The following is a 15,050-nucleotide window of genomic DNA, read 5'->3' on the forward strand; positions in this document are numbered from 1 at the left end:
GATTGAACAGTGCTCCGTGAAATTTTCAAAGCTTGGGATATGGTTATAATCTAACCCAGCTTTAAACTTCTCCACAACTTTATCCCTGACCTGTTTGGTATGTTCCTTGGCCTTCATGATGTGGTTTGTTCACTAAGGTTCTCTAACAAACCTCTGAGGGCTTCACACAACAGCTGTGAATATGCTGAGATTAAATTGATACACACAGGTCTATTTATTAATTAGGTGACTTCTGAAGGCAGTTGGTTCCACTAGATTTTAGTTAGGAGTATCAGGGTAAAGGGGGCCGAATACAAACGCATGCCACACTTTTCTGATATTTATTTGTAAAAAAAAAAAACCTGAAAACTATTTATTTATCATTCTTCCACTTTGTGTTGGTCTATCACATAAAATCCTAATAACATACATTTAGAGCCCGTTCACACTGCCACCACTTGTCAGGCGACTTGGTCGCCTGACAAGTCGCGCTCAATTTTGTGCAATGGAACCGTTCTAATCAGAGCGACTCAAGTCGCCCCGACTTAGAAAAAGGTTCCTGCACTACTTGGGGGCGACTTCGGAGCGGCTTGCATTGACTTCGATTAGAGAAGTCGTTTGCAAGCCGCGATTTAGTCATGCTGCACGGGCTGCTTCAAAGTCGGGGCGACTTTGAGTCACCCCAGTGTGAACCAACTCTTACATTTTTGGTTGACAAAATTTGGAAAATTTCAAGGGGCATGAATACTTTTTCAAGGCACTGTATAAGGGTGTATTTTTAAAGTATCTTCATAGCTGTTCATCCATAAAAACTGCATGTAAATTCATTCTGTGGGGCAAAATCGAATATCTCTACATTTCGAGCGAATGTGGAAAATACATATATATATATATATTTTATTATATATTATATAATAAAATTATATTATTGATTAGATTATAATTCATGCGTTTGTGTTTCAAATTTATCACATCTGGGATGTCTACTAGAGTCTTGTTTTGGTCAGGTTTAAGTCAGTAATTACTAAGAATTGTAGGCCTATAATACATAACGCCAAATTTCCATGCAAAAAATTGTACCGCTTTTGGTACATAATTCCTGACATAATCATACCGCCAGGGAGGTTAATAAAGAATTTGAAAAAAAAAAAAGAAACTGAGGAAACGCTTCCTCCTGTCTGCAGCAGGCCGACAGCAAAGTCACTGTCTGAAGCTCAAGAATGGTTTTAAATGATAAAAGATGGAGCATTATGTCAGAAATGTGTTCATGCACACCTGTAGCTAAAGAGCCAACTTTAATGCCTCCAGCATCATATGATGGACATTCTTAAGCTTATGTCTACTTGGGAGATGGCAAAACCAGCTCAATAGGTAGACAGACATTCTTCCTAGGTAGATGGGACATTCTTGAGCTTAGTTTTAAGTAAACCAACATTCTTCCTAGGTTGATGGACATCCTGAAACTTAGTTCTAGGTACACCTACTCCTGAAGGCATTCTTTCTAGACAGATGGGCTTTCTTCCTAGGTAGATGGACATTCTGAAGCCTAGTTCTAACAAGGGAGCTGGCAAACCAACTCCCTAGGTAGACTTACATTCTGGAGCTTATGTCTAGGTAGACAGGCATTCTTCCTAGGTGGATGGACATTCTAGAGCTTAGTTCTAGGTAGATAGACAGTCTTCCTATGTAGATAGACATCCTAGAGCTTAGTTCTACCTAGGGAGTTTGCAAAACCAGCTCCCTAGGCAAACAGACATTCTGGAGCTTACTTCTAGGTATACCAACTCCCTAGGTAGACTGACATTCTTTCTAGGTAGATGGACATTCTTCCAAAGTAGATGGAAATTCTGGAGCCTAGTTCTACCTAGGGAGTTGCCAAGTCAGCTCCATAGGTATCTGAGAAGAAAATGGTCGCACACTACCACAGAATCCAATGAAGAGAAGTTCCTTTATTCATATAAGTCGTACAGGTTCAAGGTACAGCAGGGTAGGACAGTACTGTCCTACCCTGCTGTACCTTGTACCTGTACGACTTATGTGAATAAAGAAACTTCTCTTTGTTTGGATTCTGTGGTGGTGTGTGACCATTTTCTTCTCAGATGCTTCTCCTGGTGGCGAGCCAAGGTTCAGCACCTACCCTGGATTGTGGATTTTGATTTGCCTGAGCAGTGTCATCTCTCTTTATTGTTCAGCTCCATAGGTAGACATACATTCTGGAGCTTATATCTAAGTAGATGAACATTCTTCCTAGGTAGATGGACATTCTAGAGCCTATTTCTAGGTAAATGGACATTCTAGAGCTTAGTTCTAGGTAGACCAACTCTCTAGCTAGACAGAGATTCTACCTAAAAAGAGAGGAGACAAATGGTCGCTGGAATATAGAGGTCACTTGAATAAAGAGTAGGAGGGATATATACTGGATGCCCACATCGTTGCCTAGTAACATGGACATGGCAGTGATGTATTGTCATGATGAGAGGAGTCAACAAGAGGCATAAACTGCAGTAGTGGGTCACTGGTCTTCAGGTCTTCAGTCCTGGAAGAGGTGCTATGGTGAATAAGGTGGGGTGGACTCATAGGAGTTAATTTGTTTTTTATTTGGGAATGGGATGGGGATGAATGTTAAAAAAATTTCCCAGAGATGGGCTTTATAAACTTCCAGTATCACATGACAAACAAGGGTAAAGCTAGGAAGACAACCCAACTTTCTTGGTAGAACTGAGCTAGAGAATGCAGCACTGAGTTGAACACCAGAGCAAGCAGGAAAAGCCAACTGACCATCGTATAGAGAAATGTACCTAAATGCAAATACACTACTGCTGATGGCATGCCACACATTGGTGACTCTAGCATAAATTATAGCACAAATCAGGAAGAAGGCAGAGCGTGTATTTGTCTATGAAGATGCTAAGCGCAGCTGAACAGTGTCATCAACAGATAGAAAGAAAGGAGATGCAATTTATAAATATTTACTCCCCTTTCATTCAAATATCAACTTAGTAGCCCAAATGCCTACTTAATGTGTTCATGTCACATGCCAGGTCCTGACTCTTCTGTCTTCTGGACTAAAGAGTGGGAGGGTTAGATGCTGGATGCCCACATTGCTGCCTAGTGAAAGTTCCCATTGGATCAATCAGTGGAATCCTCATAGGGTCCTGAAGACTAGAGCAGTAGTAAGAAAAAGGCATAATGAGAGGCGGCAACAAGACTGGTCAGCAGGTGGCATGGACTGCAGTGGTGGGTCACCCCAGCCTTCAGTCCTTGAACAGGTGCTATGAAGGTTCAGGTGATGATGGACTCATCATGGTGCCTCAGATGGGTTTTTTTTTTTATTCGGGACTGGGATGGGGAGTGATGTTGAGAATTTTCCCAGAGATGAGCTTTAATACCTCCAGTATCACACGATGGACAAGGAAAAAGCAAGAAAGACAATCCAACTTGGTAAAATTGAGCTACAAAATGCAGCACTAAGCTGAAAACCAGAGCAAGCATGAAGAGCCAACAGAATGTGATATACAGTAAATGCTCCTAAGTGAACACATACTGAGCACACAATAATGTTTTGGAGCTAATATACTCCTGTTGATGGCTTGGCATGCATTGGAGGCTCTGGACTGAATTACAGCACATATCAGGAAGAAGGCGGCACATGCACATGTCTATGCAGATGCTAAGCGCAACGGAACAGCATCATCAACAGCTACAAAGACAGTGACACCATTTATCAATATTTACTTGTATTAGGGTTCCGCCATGCAGTTGTTTCAGTTTCCATATCGGGTCTTTCAGTAACAATATGATCTATGGTACCAAAGCAAAGGAGAACAATATTATAATGAAACATTTATTAGGTATTAACAAAAAAAAAAAAATCGAAATTTCAGAACAATTTTATTTCAGATGCTCTTGCAATTTTTTCCTTAAATTATTTTTAACTCTACATTTTACATTTTATTTCTCGTTCATGGGCAAACGCTATACAGGCACCCCAAATTGGTGGAACCTTGCTTTTGACGATAGAGAAGGAAAAAAATAATAACAAAAAGGGCAGACAACATGTCCTAATATGATTATTAATGGTAGGTAAACTTATAGGATATTAAAAGAATGCACAGATGGCTACAGATATAACGAAATATAGCTGAAATGCATATGCCACCATGGGGAACTGGTATATATGGCAATTTTGCTCAGATGGCAATCCCTCTTATCCACAGACCACTCCACTTCATGGTCATTTACTCAGTTAAAAGTCAAAGGATCTCACAATATATTAACATTTGTGTGTCAGTTTAGTTCACAAACATCAGTTAGTACTGGTGTCCATGGATGATTGCAAAGCTAGAGTACTCTGACCAATGGCTTGACAAAGGTGGAGAAGTCTCCTAAATGTGTTTCCTTGCTAACACACATGTCCAGGAGGAGGGGAAGCTGTGGACTCCCCATCTAAGATGACACTACTAAGGTGTACATTGTGCAGGATCCACTAATAGTGGACATTGGCAATAGTTCTTCTAAATCCCTACCATTAGTGGTGTCTATTGATGTCAGCAAGCCCACAGCACCCTGGCGAGAGGCTTGACAAAGATTGAAATGACTTTGAAATGTGTCGATGGATTTACATCGAGGGACACTATTGTTTTATTTTTAAAAAAAGGATTTGTCAAAAACAAGGGGGTACGGTACGGGTAGGGGGTACGATGTACACAATATTCACATTGGGGGTGGGATCTTGGGGCCCCCTTGCTAAAGGGGGTTCCAGATTTACGATAAGCCCCCCACCCGAAGACCTCCACAACCACCGGTCATGGTTGTGGGGATGAGGCCCATGGGAACAAGGGTCATTGCGGTGGGGAAGGGGGGGGTGTAGGCAGAGCTCGATTGTTCCCCCCCCTAAGGCAGACTAAGGAGACCCTCCAGGCATTATAAAGGATTTTTTCATTTTTATTGTTGCACCTTAAGCATAAATAAAATCATTGCTCCTGAAAAAACAATTGTTTTTAAAAAAAAAACATTTTTGCATTGATACATGTCCCCCAGGGCAGTACCAAGACCCCCATACCCATATTGCCATTTACTAGCATATAAGCCTTAAAAATGGTTACTTTTGATTTTTCCTGTTTGGCTCCTATAGACTTCAATGGGGTTTGCCGCTCGGGTTGGAACATGGACTGAACACCCCCCTGTTAGGTTCACAGCAGAACTCCTGAACAGGGGGGGTATTCAGCTCATGTCTAGTGTGACAGACCCCTGTACTCAAAAGGAGTATGTCCGCCGTATAAGCTTCCCTTGCCCAGTACCAGCAGCAATCCAAGATCCCTTAGCCCATCTAGTCACTTGTCGAGACATCAGTGTAGGGTGGTAAGAAGCATAAGACTGTTCAAACTCATTCAATTTCAACACAGGCGTTGACAATAGACCACACTTTACAATTGTCTGTTTTTCCATGCTTATGCTTGTATGTGTTCTGTTTGGGTGGTGGGGGGGGGGGGGGAAGGGGGGGCAGTGTTTTTACAATACAAGGCAAAATCTACCTTATTTTTAATTTTTTTGTAGCTTTATTGAGATGACATTTTAACATTTTATTTCTATGCACCACACTGGAGCTGCAGTGCATAGAAACAAACAGATGGAGATGAACCCCGGTGCGAAAAGCAACGCACACATGCTGCATTTTTCTTGTAGTGTGAATAGGACACTTAGAAAAACCATCATTCTCTATGGGCACCCCTTGAAATTTTCCACATTTTGTCATGTTACAACCAAAAATATAAATATTTTATTGGGATTTTATGTAAAAGACCAACACAAAGTGGCACATAATTATAAAGTGAAAGGAAAATGATAAATGGTTTTCAAAATGTTTTATAAATCTGTGAAAGGTGTGGCGTGCATTTGTATTCAGCCCCCCCTGAGTCAATACTTTGTAGAACCACCTATCACTGCAATTACAACTGCAAGTCTTTTTGGGGATGTCTCTACCAGCTTTGCACATCTAGAGAGTGACATTTTTGCCCATTCTTCTTTGCAAAATAGCTCAAGCTCTGTCAGATTGGATGGAGAGTGTCTGAACAGCAATTTTCAAGTCTTGCCACTGATTCTTAATTGGATTTAGGTATGCAGTTTGACTGAATGAATATGAATGACATGAATATGCTTTGATCTAAACCATTTCATTGTAGCTCTGGCTGTATGTTTAGGGTTGTTGTCCTGCTGGAAGGTGAACCTCCTCCCCAGTCTCAAATCTTTTGCAGACTCTAACAGGTTTTCCACAAGATTGCCCTCTATTTGGCTCCATCCATATTCCCATCAGCTTTCCCTGTCCATGCTGAAGAAAAGCATCCCCACAACATGATCTTGCCACCACCATGCTTCACGGTGGGGATGGTGTGTTCAGGGTGATGTGTAGAGTTTGTTTTCTGCCACACATAGCGTTTTGCTTTTAGGCCAAAAAGTTCTGTTTTGGTATCACCTAACCAGAGCACCTTCTTCCACATGTTTGCTGTGTCCCCCACATGGCTTCTAGCAAACTGAAAACAGGACTTCTTATGGCTTTCTTTCAGCAATGACTTTCTTCTTGCCACTTTTCCATAAAGGCCAGATTTGTGGAGTGGATGACTAATAGTTGTCCTGTGGACAGATTCTCCCACCTGAGCTGTGGATCTCTGCAGCTCCTCCAGAGTTACTTTGGGCCTCTTGGCTGCTTCTCTGATTAATGCTCTCCTTGCCCGGACTGTCAGTTTAGGTGGACGGCCATGTCTTGGTAGGTTTGCAGTTGTACCATACTCTTTCCATTTTCAGATAATGGATTGAACAGTGTTCCGTGAAATTGTCAAAGCTTGGGATATTTTTATAACCTAACCAGGCTTTAAACTTCTCCACAACTTTATCTCTGACCTGTTTGGTGTGTTCCTTGGCCTTCATGGTGCTGTTTATTCACTAAGGTTCTCTAACAAACCTCTGAGGGCTTTACACAACAGCTGTATTTATACTGAGATTAAATTACACACAGGGGGACTTTGTTTACTAAATAGGTGGCTTCTGAAGGTAATTGGTTCCACTAGATTTTAGTTAGGGGTATCCGAGTAAAGGGGGGCTGAATACAAATGCACGCCACACTTTTCAGATATTGATTTGTAAAAGAAATTGAAAAATATTTATCATTCTTCCACTTTACAATTAGTTGCCACTTTGTGTTGGTCTATCACATAAAATCCCAATAAAATACATTTACATTTTTTGGTTGATAAAATCTGAAAGATTTCAAGGAGCATGAATACTTTTTCAAGGCACTGTATAAGGGTGTATTTTTAAAGTATCTTAATAGCTGTTGATCCATCAAAACTGCATGTAAGTTCATTCTGTGGGGCAGAATCGAATGTTCTCCAACTATATTCTCTGCAGTTGAGCGAATGAGGAAAATACTGCATTATGGCTACTAGACGGCACTGAGGAGCATATTTTTTTCATATGATAGCACTACTTAGTTGCCATACTGAGTTATGGCCACTAGATGGTGCTTATTGTCATAGGATGTAAGTATGCTCCTCAGCGTCATCTGGTGGCCATAATGCAGTATTTTCCACATTCACATCTTTAAATTGCAAAGAATATAGCCTGAGAACATTTGATTTTGCCCCATTCGCACAACGATTTTGCATGCAGTTAGAGCTGACAATCATAGAAATTATTCTATTATAGAAAATACAGGGGGAGACATTCGATCAACAATTAATTTTTTTTTTCTTTATAAACAGACCCCTTAAAGTTGCAGCGCTCTTTTACTTTATTTAATATGAACTTTAAAATCTTGTCAAGATATAGCAGCTTTTTAGGTTATTATAGATTGTTTGCAAGTGTGGATTTATTTTTAGGTATATTACCTGTGGTTCTGTCAGCTTCTCCTCCAGAACTACTAACCTTCACACTGGGTTTGATAGTAGAAAGGAATTCTGGGATAATATAACAGTTACTGAGTTTATTCTAATTTAGAGGTCAATACATTAAAATGTTCTATGCCAAAGTCACAAGAATTTACAGAGCAGTTGTGAATAATCCTGCATTGTGTCTAATATGTGTATTGCCTATGATCGCCAGCTCCATCTAGTGGCCAAAATGCAGTATTTTTCTGAAAATACCAAAATACTACAATATGGCTGTTAGATAGAACTGGTGATGATAGGAAATACAAATACATATTTGACACAAACGGAGATTATTCATGATGGTTGTGTGAATGCTTGAGACATTCATATAGCACATTTTTTACAAATAGACCCCCAATTGCGACACTTAAGCTGGACACATTAAACCACATTAGGGGGCCGTAAGCTCTGCCACATAAAAAATCATACAGGGATTGATTGTGCAAAGTGCTGCTGACCAGGATATATTGCACCATCTTTGTTCAAGCATCATCCAGAGTCACCATCTACTTCCTGGACTGGGATGCTGGTTTAGAGAGGACAAAATCATGTAAATCCTAGTTTCCGTGCAGTTCTTGGCTGTGTTCGAAAATGTCTAACATAGATTAGCCCCTATTGCAATCTCTCATCCTACGAATTGTTACAAAATTTCAGTGTTGCAGTCTGATTATTGGAGGGAAATGAGACTGCAGTAGACCGACTGCAATGTCACCGTCCGAAGCTCAAGAATGGTTTTAAATGATAAAAGGTGGTGCATTGTCATGTCAGAAATGTGTCCATGCACACCTGTAAAGTAGCTAAAGAGCCAACTTTAATGCCTCCAGTCTCATATCATGGACATTCTTGAGCTTATGTCTACTTAGGGAGATGACAAAACCAGCTCCATAGGTAGATGGGACATTCTTGAGCTTTGTTCTAAGAAAACCAGTATTCTTCCTAGGTAGATGGACATCCTGAAACTTGGTTCTAGGTACACCTACTCCTGAAGTAGGCATTCTTTCTAGATGGAAATTCTTCCTAGGTAGATGGACATTCTGGAGCCTAGTTCTAACAAGGGAGTTGGCAAACCAGCTCCCTAGGTAGACTTACATTCTGGAGCTTATGTCTAGACAGACAGACAATCTTCCTAGGTGGATGGTAATTCTAGAACGTACTTCTAGGTAGATAGAAAGTCTTTCCAGGTAGATAGACATCCTAGAGCTTAGTTCTAACTAGGGAGTAAGCAAAACCAGCTCCCTAGGTAAACAGACATTCTGGAGCTTAGTTCTAGGTATACCAACTCTGTAGGTATACTTTGATATTTATGTCGGTACTTTGACATTCTTTCTGGGTAAATGGACATTTTTCCTAAGTAGATGGAAATTGTGGAGCCTAGTTCTGCCTAGAGAGTTGCCAAGTCAGCTCCATAGGTAAACATGTACATTCTGGGGATTATATCTAAGTAGACCGACAAACATTCTTCCTAGGTAGATGGGCATTCTAGAGCCTATTTCTAGGTAAATGGACATTCTGGAGCTTAGTTCTAGGTAGAGCAACACCCTAGCTAGACAGACATTCTACCTAAAAAGAGAGGAGACAAATGGTTTCTTGAATAGAGAGGTCACTTGAATAAAGAGTGGGAGGTATTTATACTGGATGCCCACATCACTGCCTAGTGACATGGACATGCCAGGGTTGTAATAATGTCATGATGAGAGGAGTCACCAAGACTCGTCAGCAGGAGGCATAAACTGCAGTAGTGGTTCACTGGTCTTCTGTCCTGGAACAGGTGCTATGGAGAATAAGGTGGGGGTGGACTCAGGTGCTTCATAGGAGTTAATTTATTTTTTATTTGGGGATGGGATAGGGATGAATGTTGAGAAATTTCCCAGAGATGGGCTTTAAAACTTCCAGTATCACATGACAAACAAGGGTAAAGCTAAGAAGACAACCCAACTTTCTTGGTAGAACTGAGCTAGAGAATGCAGCACTGAGTTTAACACCAGAGCAAGCAGGAAAATCCAACTGACCATCGTATGGAGAAATGTACCTAACTGCAAATACACTACTGCTGATGGCATGCCATACATTGGTGACACTAGCATGAATTATAGCACAAATCAGGAAGAAAGCAGAGCGTGTATTTGTCTATGAAGATGCTAAGCACAGATGAACAGTGTCATCAACAGATAAAAGGAAAGGAGATGCAATTTAAAAATATTTACTCCCCTTTAATTAAAATATCAACTTAGTAGCCCAAATGCTTACTTAATGTGTTCATGTCACATGCTAGGTCCTAACTCTTCTGACTTCTAGACTAAAGAGTGGGAGGGTTAGAAGCTGGATGCCCACATCGCTGCCTAGTGACATTTCCCATTGGATCCATCAGTGGAATCCTCATAGGGTCCTAAAGACTAGAGCAGTAGTAAGAAACAGGCATAATGAGAGGCGGCAACATGATTGGTCAGCAGGTGGCATGGACTACACTGGTGGGTCACACCAGTCTTCAGTCCGGGAAGAGGTGCTATGAAGGTTCAGGTGATGATGGACTCATCATGGTGCCTCAGAAGATAGCCAGCCCAGAGATGAGCTTTAATACCTCCATCATCACATGAAGGACAAGGAAAAAGCAAGGAAGACAACCCAACTCGGTAAAATTGGGCTACAAAAGGCAGCACTAAGCTGAAAACCAGAGCAAGCATGAAGAGCCAATAGAATGTGGTATACATTAAATGTGAACACATACTGAGCGCACAACAATGTTTTGGAGCTAATATACTTCAGTTGATAGCTTGGCATGCATTGGGGACTGTGGACTGAATTACAGCACATATCAGGAAGAAGGCGGCACATGCACATGTCTATGCAGATGCTAAGCGCAAGTGAATAGCATCATCAACAGCTACAAAGACAGTGACACCATTTATCAATATTTACTTGTATTAGGGTTCCGCCATGCAGTTGTTTCAGTTTCGATATTGGGTATTTCAGTAATATGTTCTATGGTACCAAAGCAAAGGAGAACAATATTATAAAGAATCATTTATTAGGTATTAACAAAAAAATCTAAATTTCAGAACACTTATATGTCAGATGTTTTTGCATTTTTTTTCCCCTTAAAATATTTTTAACTCTACAATTTACATGTTATTTCTTGTTCATGGTCAAACGCTATACAGGCACCCCAGATTGGTGGAGCCTTGCTTTTGATGATAGAGAAGGAAAAAAATAATAACAAAAAGGGCAGACAATGTCGCAAAAACAAAGAAACAAATGTAAGCATTATATCTGTCAAAGTGTGTGAGTTCTTTGCAGCAGTTATTTTTTTATTATGGTCATCAATGTTAGAAATGAGGTTCTCTGTGTTGGAAAAACATGTCCTAATAGGATTATTAATGGTAGGTAAACTTCTAGGATATTAAAATAATATGGGCGCACAGTTGGCTACAGATATCACAAAATATTGCTGACATATAGCTGAAATGCATATGCCACCGTGGAGGACTGGTATATACTGCAATTTTTCTCAGCTGGCAATCCCTCTTCAGTAGAGATCCACAGACCAATCCACTTCATGGTAATTTACTCAGTTAAAATTCAAAGGATCTCACAATATAGTAACATTTATGTGTCAGTTTAGTTCACAAACGTCAGTTAGTACTGGTGTCCATTGATGATTGCAAAGCTAGAGTACTCTGACCAATGGCTTGACAAAGGTGGAGAAGTCTCCTAAATGTGTTTCCTTGCTACCACACATGTCCAGGAGGAGGGGAAGCTGTGGACTCAGAATTTCCCCATCTAAGAGGACACTACTACAGTGTACATTGTGCAGGATCCACTAATAGTGGACATTGGCAATAGTTCTTCTAAATCGCTACCATTAGTGGTGTCCATTGGTGTCAGCAAGCCCAGAGCACCCTGGCGAGAGGCTTGACAAAGATTGAAAAGAATCTGAAATGTGTTGTTTGGCAAATGCACATATGTCAAGGAGGAGGTAATGGGTGAACTCCGTGTTCCCCATTGAAGAGGACCCTACCACTGTGCAAATTGTGCAGTATCCACCAACAGTGGACATCAGGAAAAGTTTATAACCCAAACCAAGCCCATTACTGGGGCTGTAAAATAACTTTTTGATGGGGAAAACGGAATTCACAGCTTCCCTCCATCTGAACACGTGTGCATTAGCCAGGCAACGCATTTCAACTCTTCGTCACCTTTGTCAAGCCATTGACTAGGGTGAGCTTGCTGATGGAATAAGGTGGAGTAGTTCTCCCTGCGGCTGCTCCCAACAATTAATTTAAAGTTCTGGCCTGCCAAGGGGATTTATATTGAAGAACTTTATTTAAATTGCTGGAAGCCATGAATACAAAAGATTATTCCACCTACGCCTGGAAATGAGTAAATATTTCCCAGTCTGTCCCAAGATCCTGCTGCTTAACTAATGGGACCTGGAGAACTTTGATTTAATTTCTCGCGGTCATGGCTCCTGGAATTACAATACATGAGCCCAAAGATATTTAAAGAGTCCCCTCTCTGCCCCTGATGGGACCCAGGTCCAGTACAGAAGGGCTGGCCCTACTCCCTATCAGTGGCTCTGCTCAGATGTATGCATACACATACTAGGCACAATTTGGGCAGGAACCAATTATCCTACCAGCATGTATTTGGAGTGTGGGAGGAAACCCATGCAAACACAGGGAGAACATGGAAAATCCATGAAAGTAGTGTCCTGACCAGGACCCAAAACCAGGGACCCGACTGCTTCAAAGCAGTAGTGCTACCCACTAAGCAACTGAAAGTAACTATAAATCTAAGCTTTTATTTTAACAATTCAATCGGTATAACACAGAAGATGAACCTACAGCAATTTACCTGTAGTTATGTCTGGTTCTTTGGCAACAGAACTAATTTTTACATCAGGAATGACGGTATTAAAGATGCCTGTGATAAGATAACAGTTACATAACATCTCAATATAGTGCTATCAGACAAGGACATTTTCAAACTATGTGGAATTAAATACCACACTATTAAAAAAAAAAAAACTGAAAAAATATAACCTTCAAACATATTTCAGATAGGTAATGATAAAAAGGGGAACTGAAGGGAACTACATTTTAATTAAAACTTCAGCATCACATATAAGAGAAGGTAAAAGCTTGGCAAACCAACTCCCTAAGCTTCAGCATGTGCAATAACTGCACACCAGAGCAAGCAGGGAGACCCAGCAATACACGGTGCAAAGCAAATACTGAATGCACACCAATATACTCGTGGCACAGCACAGATTGGAGACTCCGGCATGAGTTACAGAAAGATTCAGGAAGAAGATGGAACATGTACGTGTCTATGAAGATGCTAAGCGCAACTGAACAGCGTCATCAAATAATAAAAAGAGGTGAGATTCCATCAGTATTTACACCCCCCCCCCCCTCCATTAACCTTCATCCCATCCTCTAGCTTATTGCCCCAATATATACACTAAATTATCAAAATGATTGGGATGCCTTCCTTTACACACACATGAACTTTAATGGCATCCCAGTCTTAGTCCTTAGGGTTCAATATTGAGTCGGCCCACCCTTTGCAGCTATAATAGCTTCAACTCTTCTGGGAAGGTGGTCCACAAGGTTTAAGAGTGTGTCAATGGGAATTTTTGATCATTCTTCTGGAAGCGCATTTGTGAGATCAGGCACTAAAGTTGGACGAGGAGGCCTGGTTCCCAGTCTCTGCTCTAATTCTCTGTTCTATCAGGTTGTTGTCAGGACTTTGTGCAGGCCAGTCAAGTTCTTCCACTCTCCACCCCGAACACGCTCATCCATGTCTTTATGGACATTGCTTTGTGCACTGGTGAGCAGTCATGTTGTAACAGGAAGGGGCCATCCCCAAACTGTTCCCACAAAGTTGGGAGCATGAAATTGTCCAAAATGTCCTGGTATGCTGACACCTTAAGTGTTCCCTTCACTGGAACTAAGGGGCTAAGCCCAAGCCCTACAAAAACCCCACACCATAATCCTCCCTCCACCAAATGATTTGGACCAGTGCACAAAGCAAGGTCCATATAGACATGGATGAGCGAGTTTAGGGTAGAGAAACTTGACTGGCCTGAACAGTGTACGATAGAACACCTTTGGGATGAATTAGAGTGGAAACTGTGAGCCAGACCTTCTTCATCCATAGCAGTACCTGACCTCACAGATGCTCTTCTGGAAGAATGGTCAAACATTCCCATAGACACACTCCTAAACTCTGTGGACTGCCTTCCCAGAAGAGTTGAAGCTGTTATAGCTGCAAAGGGTGGGCCAACTCTATATTGAACCCTACGGACTAAGACTGGGATGCCAATAAAGTTCATATGTGTGTAAAGGCAGGCGTCCCAATACTTTTGACAGTATAATGTGTATATTTAAAAAAAAAAAAACGCTAACCAGCCCAAGTGATCACTTGGAATTATGGAACACCAAGTCCTGACTCTTCCTACTGGATGACCACATCGTTGCCTGCTGATTTGGACACTTCCCATTGGGTCCATCAGTGGGATCTTCATGGGGTCCCGAAGACTATAGCAGGGTGTGATGATGTCATGGCGAGAGGAGGCAACAATACTGCTCATCAGGTGTCCTGGACTGCAGTGGTGGGTTCCCAGTCCTTATTCCTGAGCGGTAGACTCAGAAGTGTTTTTTATTTGGGGATGGGTTTGGAGAAGGGGATTGGGGGCATGTTGAGAATTACCCCAGAGATGTTTTTTAATAAGTCCAGTATCACATGATGGACAAGGAAAAAGCTAGCTCCCACAGTAGAACTAAGCTAAAGAATGCAACACTGCTGAGCACCAGTATAAGCAAAAAGCGCCAAACGCCATCTGGATGAACACATACTAAAGTGCTTGGAGGTAATATAACTCCTGCTTTTGATGGCATAGCACACAATGGAAGCTCCAGCATGAATCACAGCACAATTCAGGGGCAAGGTGGCACATATACAAGTCTATGAAGATGGTAAGCGCAATTAAACAGTGTCATCAGCAGCTGCAAAGGCAGTGACACCATTTACCAATATTTACTTGTTTTAATGTCCTGCCGTGTAGTTTGTTCAGTTTCCATATAGGGAGTTTCAGTAACAATATTTTCTGTGGTACCAAACCAGAAGATAACACAATTATAAGTC

General features: G+C 41.2%; 1 protein-coding gene across 1 annotated transcript in view; it reads right to left on the bottom strand.

The window, feature by feature from the left end:
* Positions 1 to 15,050, bottom strand: part of VSIG4 (V-set and immunoglobulin domain containing 4) — a gene marked incomplete at its 3' end in the record, with an annotated part of 110,216 nt that overhangs the window by 37,718 nt on the left and 57,448 nt on the right. Inside the window, exons 8-10 of the mRNA XM_082263275.1 lie at positions 14,947 to 15,012; positions 12,756 to 12,824; positions 7,863 to 7,931 (exon numbers count right to left, since the gene is read on the bottom strand). Of these exons, the coding sequence (XP_082119401.1) occupies positions 7,863 to 7,931; positions 12,756 to 12,824; positions 14,947 to 15,012 (204 nt within the window). The remainder of the gene's footprint in view (positions 1 to 7,862; positions 7,932 to 12,755; positions 12,825 to 14,946; positions 15,013 to 15,050) is intronic.

This window comes from Pelophylax lessonae (assembly GCF_965119305.1).
Source record: "Pelophylax lessonae genome assembly, chromosome: 7".
NCBI classification, from domain to species: domain Eukaryota; kingdom Metazoa; phylum Chordata; class Amphibia; order Anura; family Ranidae; genus Pelophylax; species Pelophylax lessonae.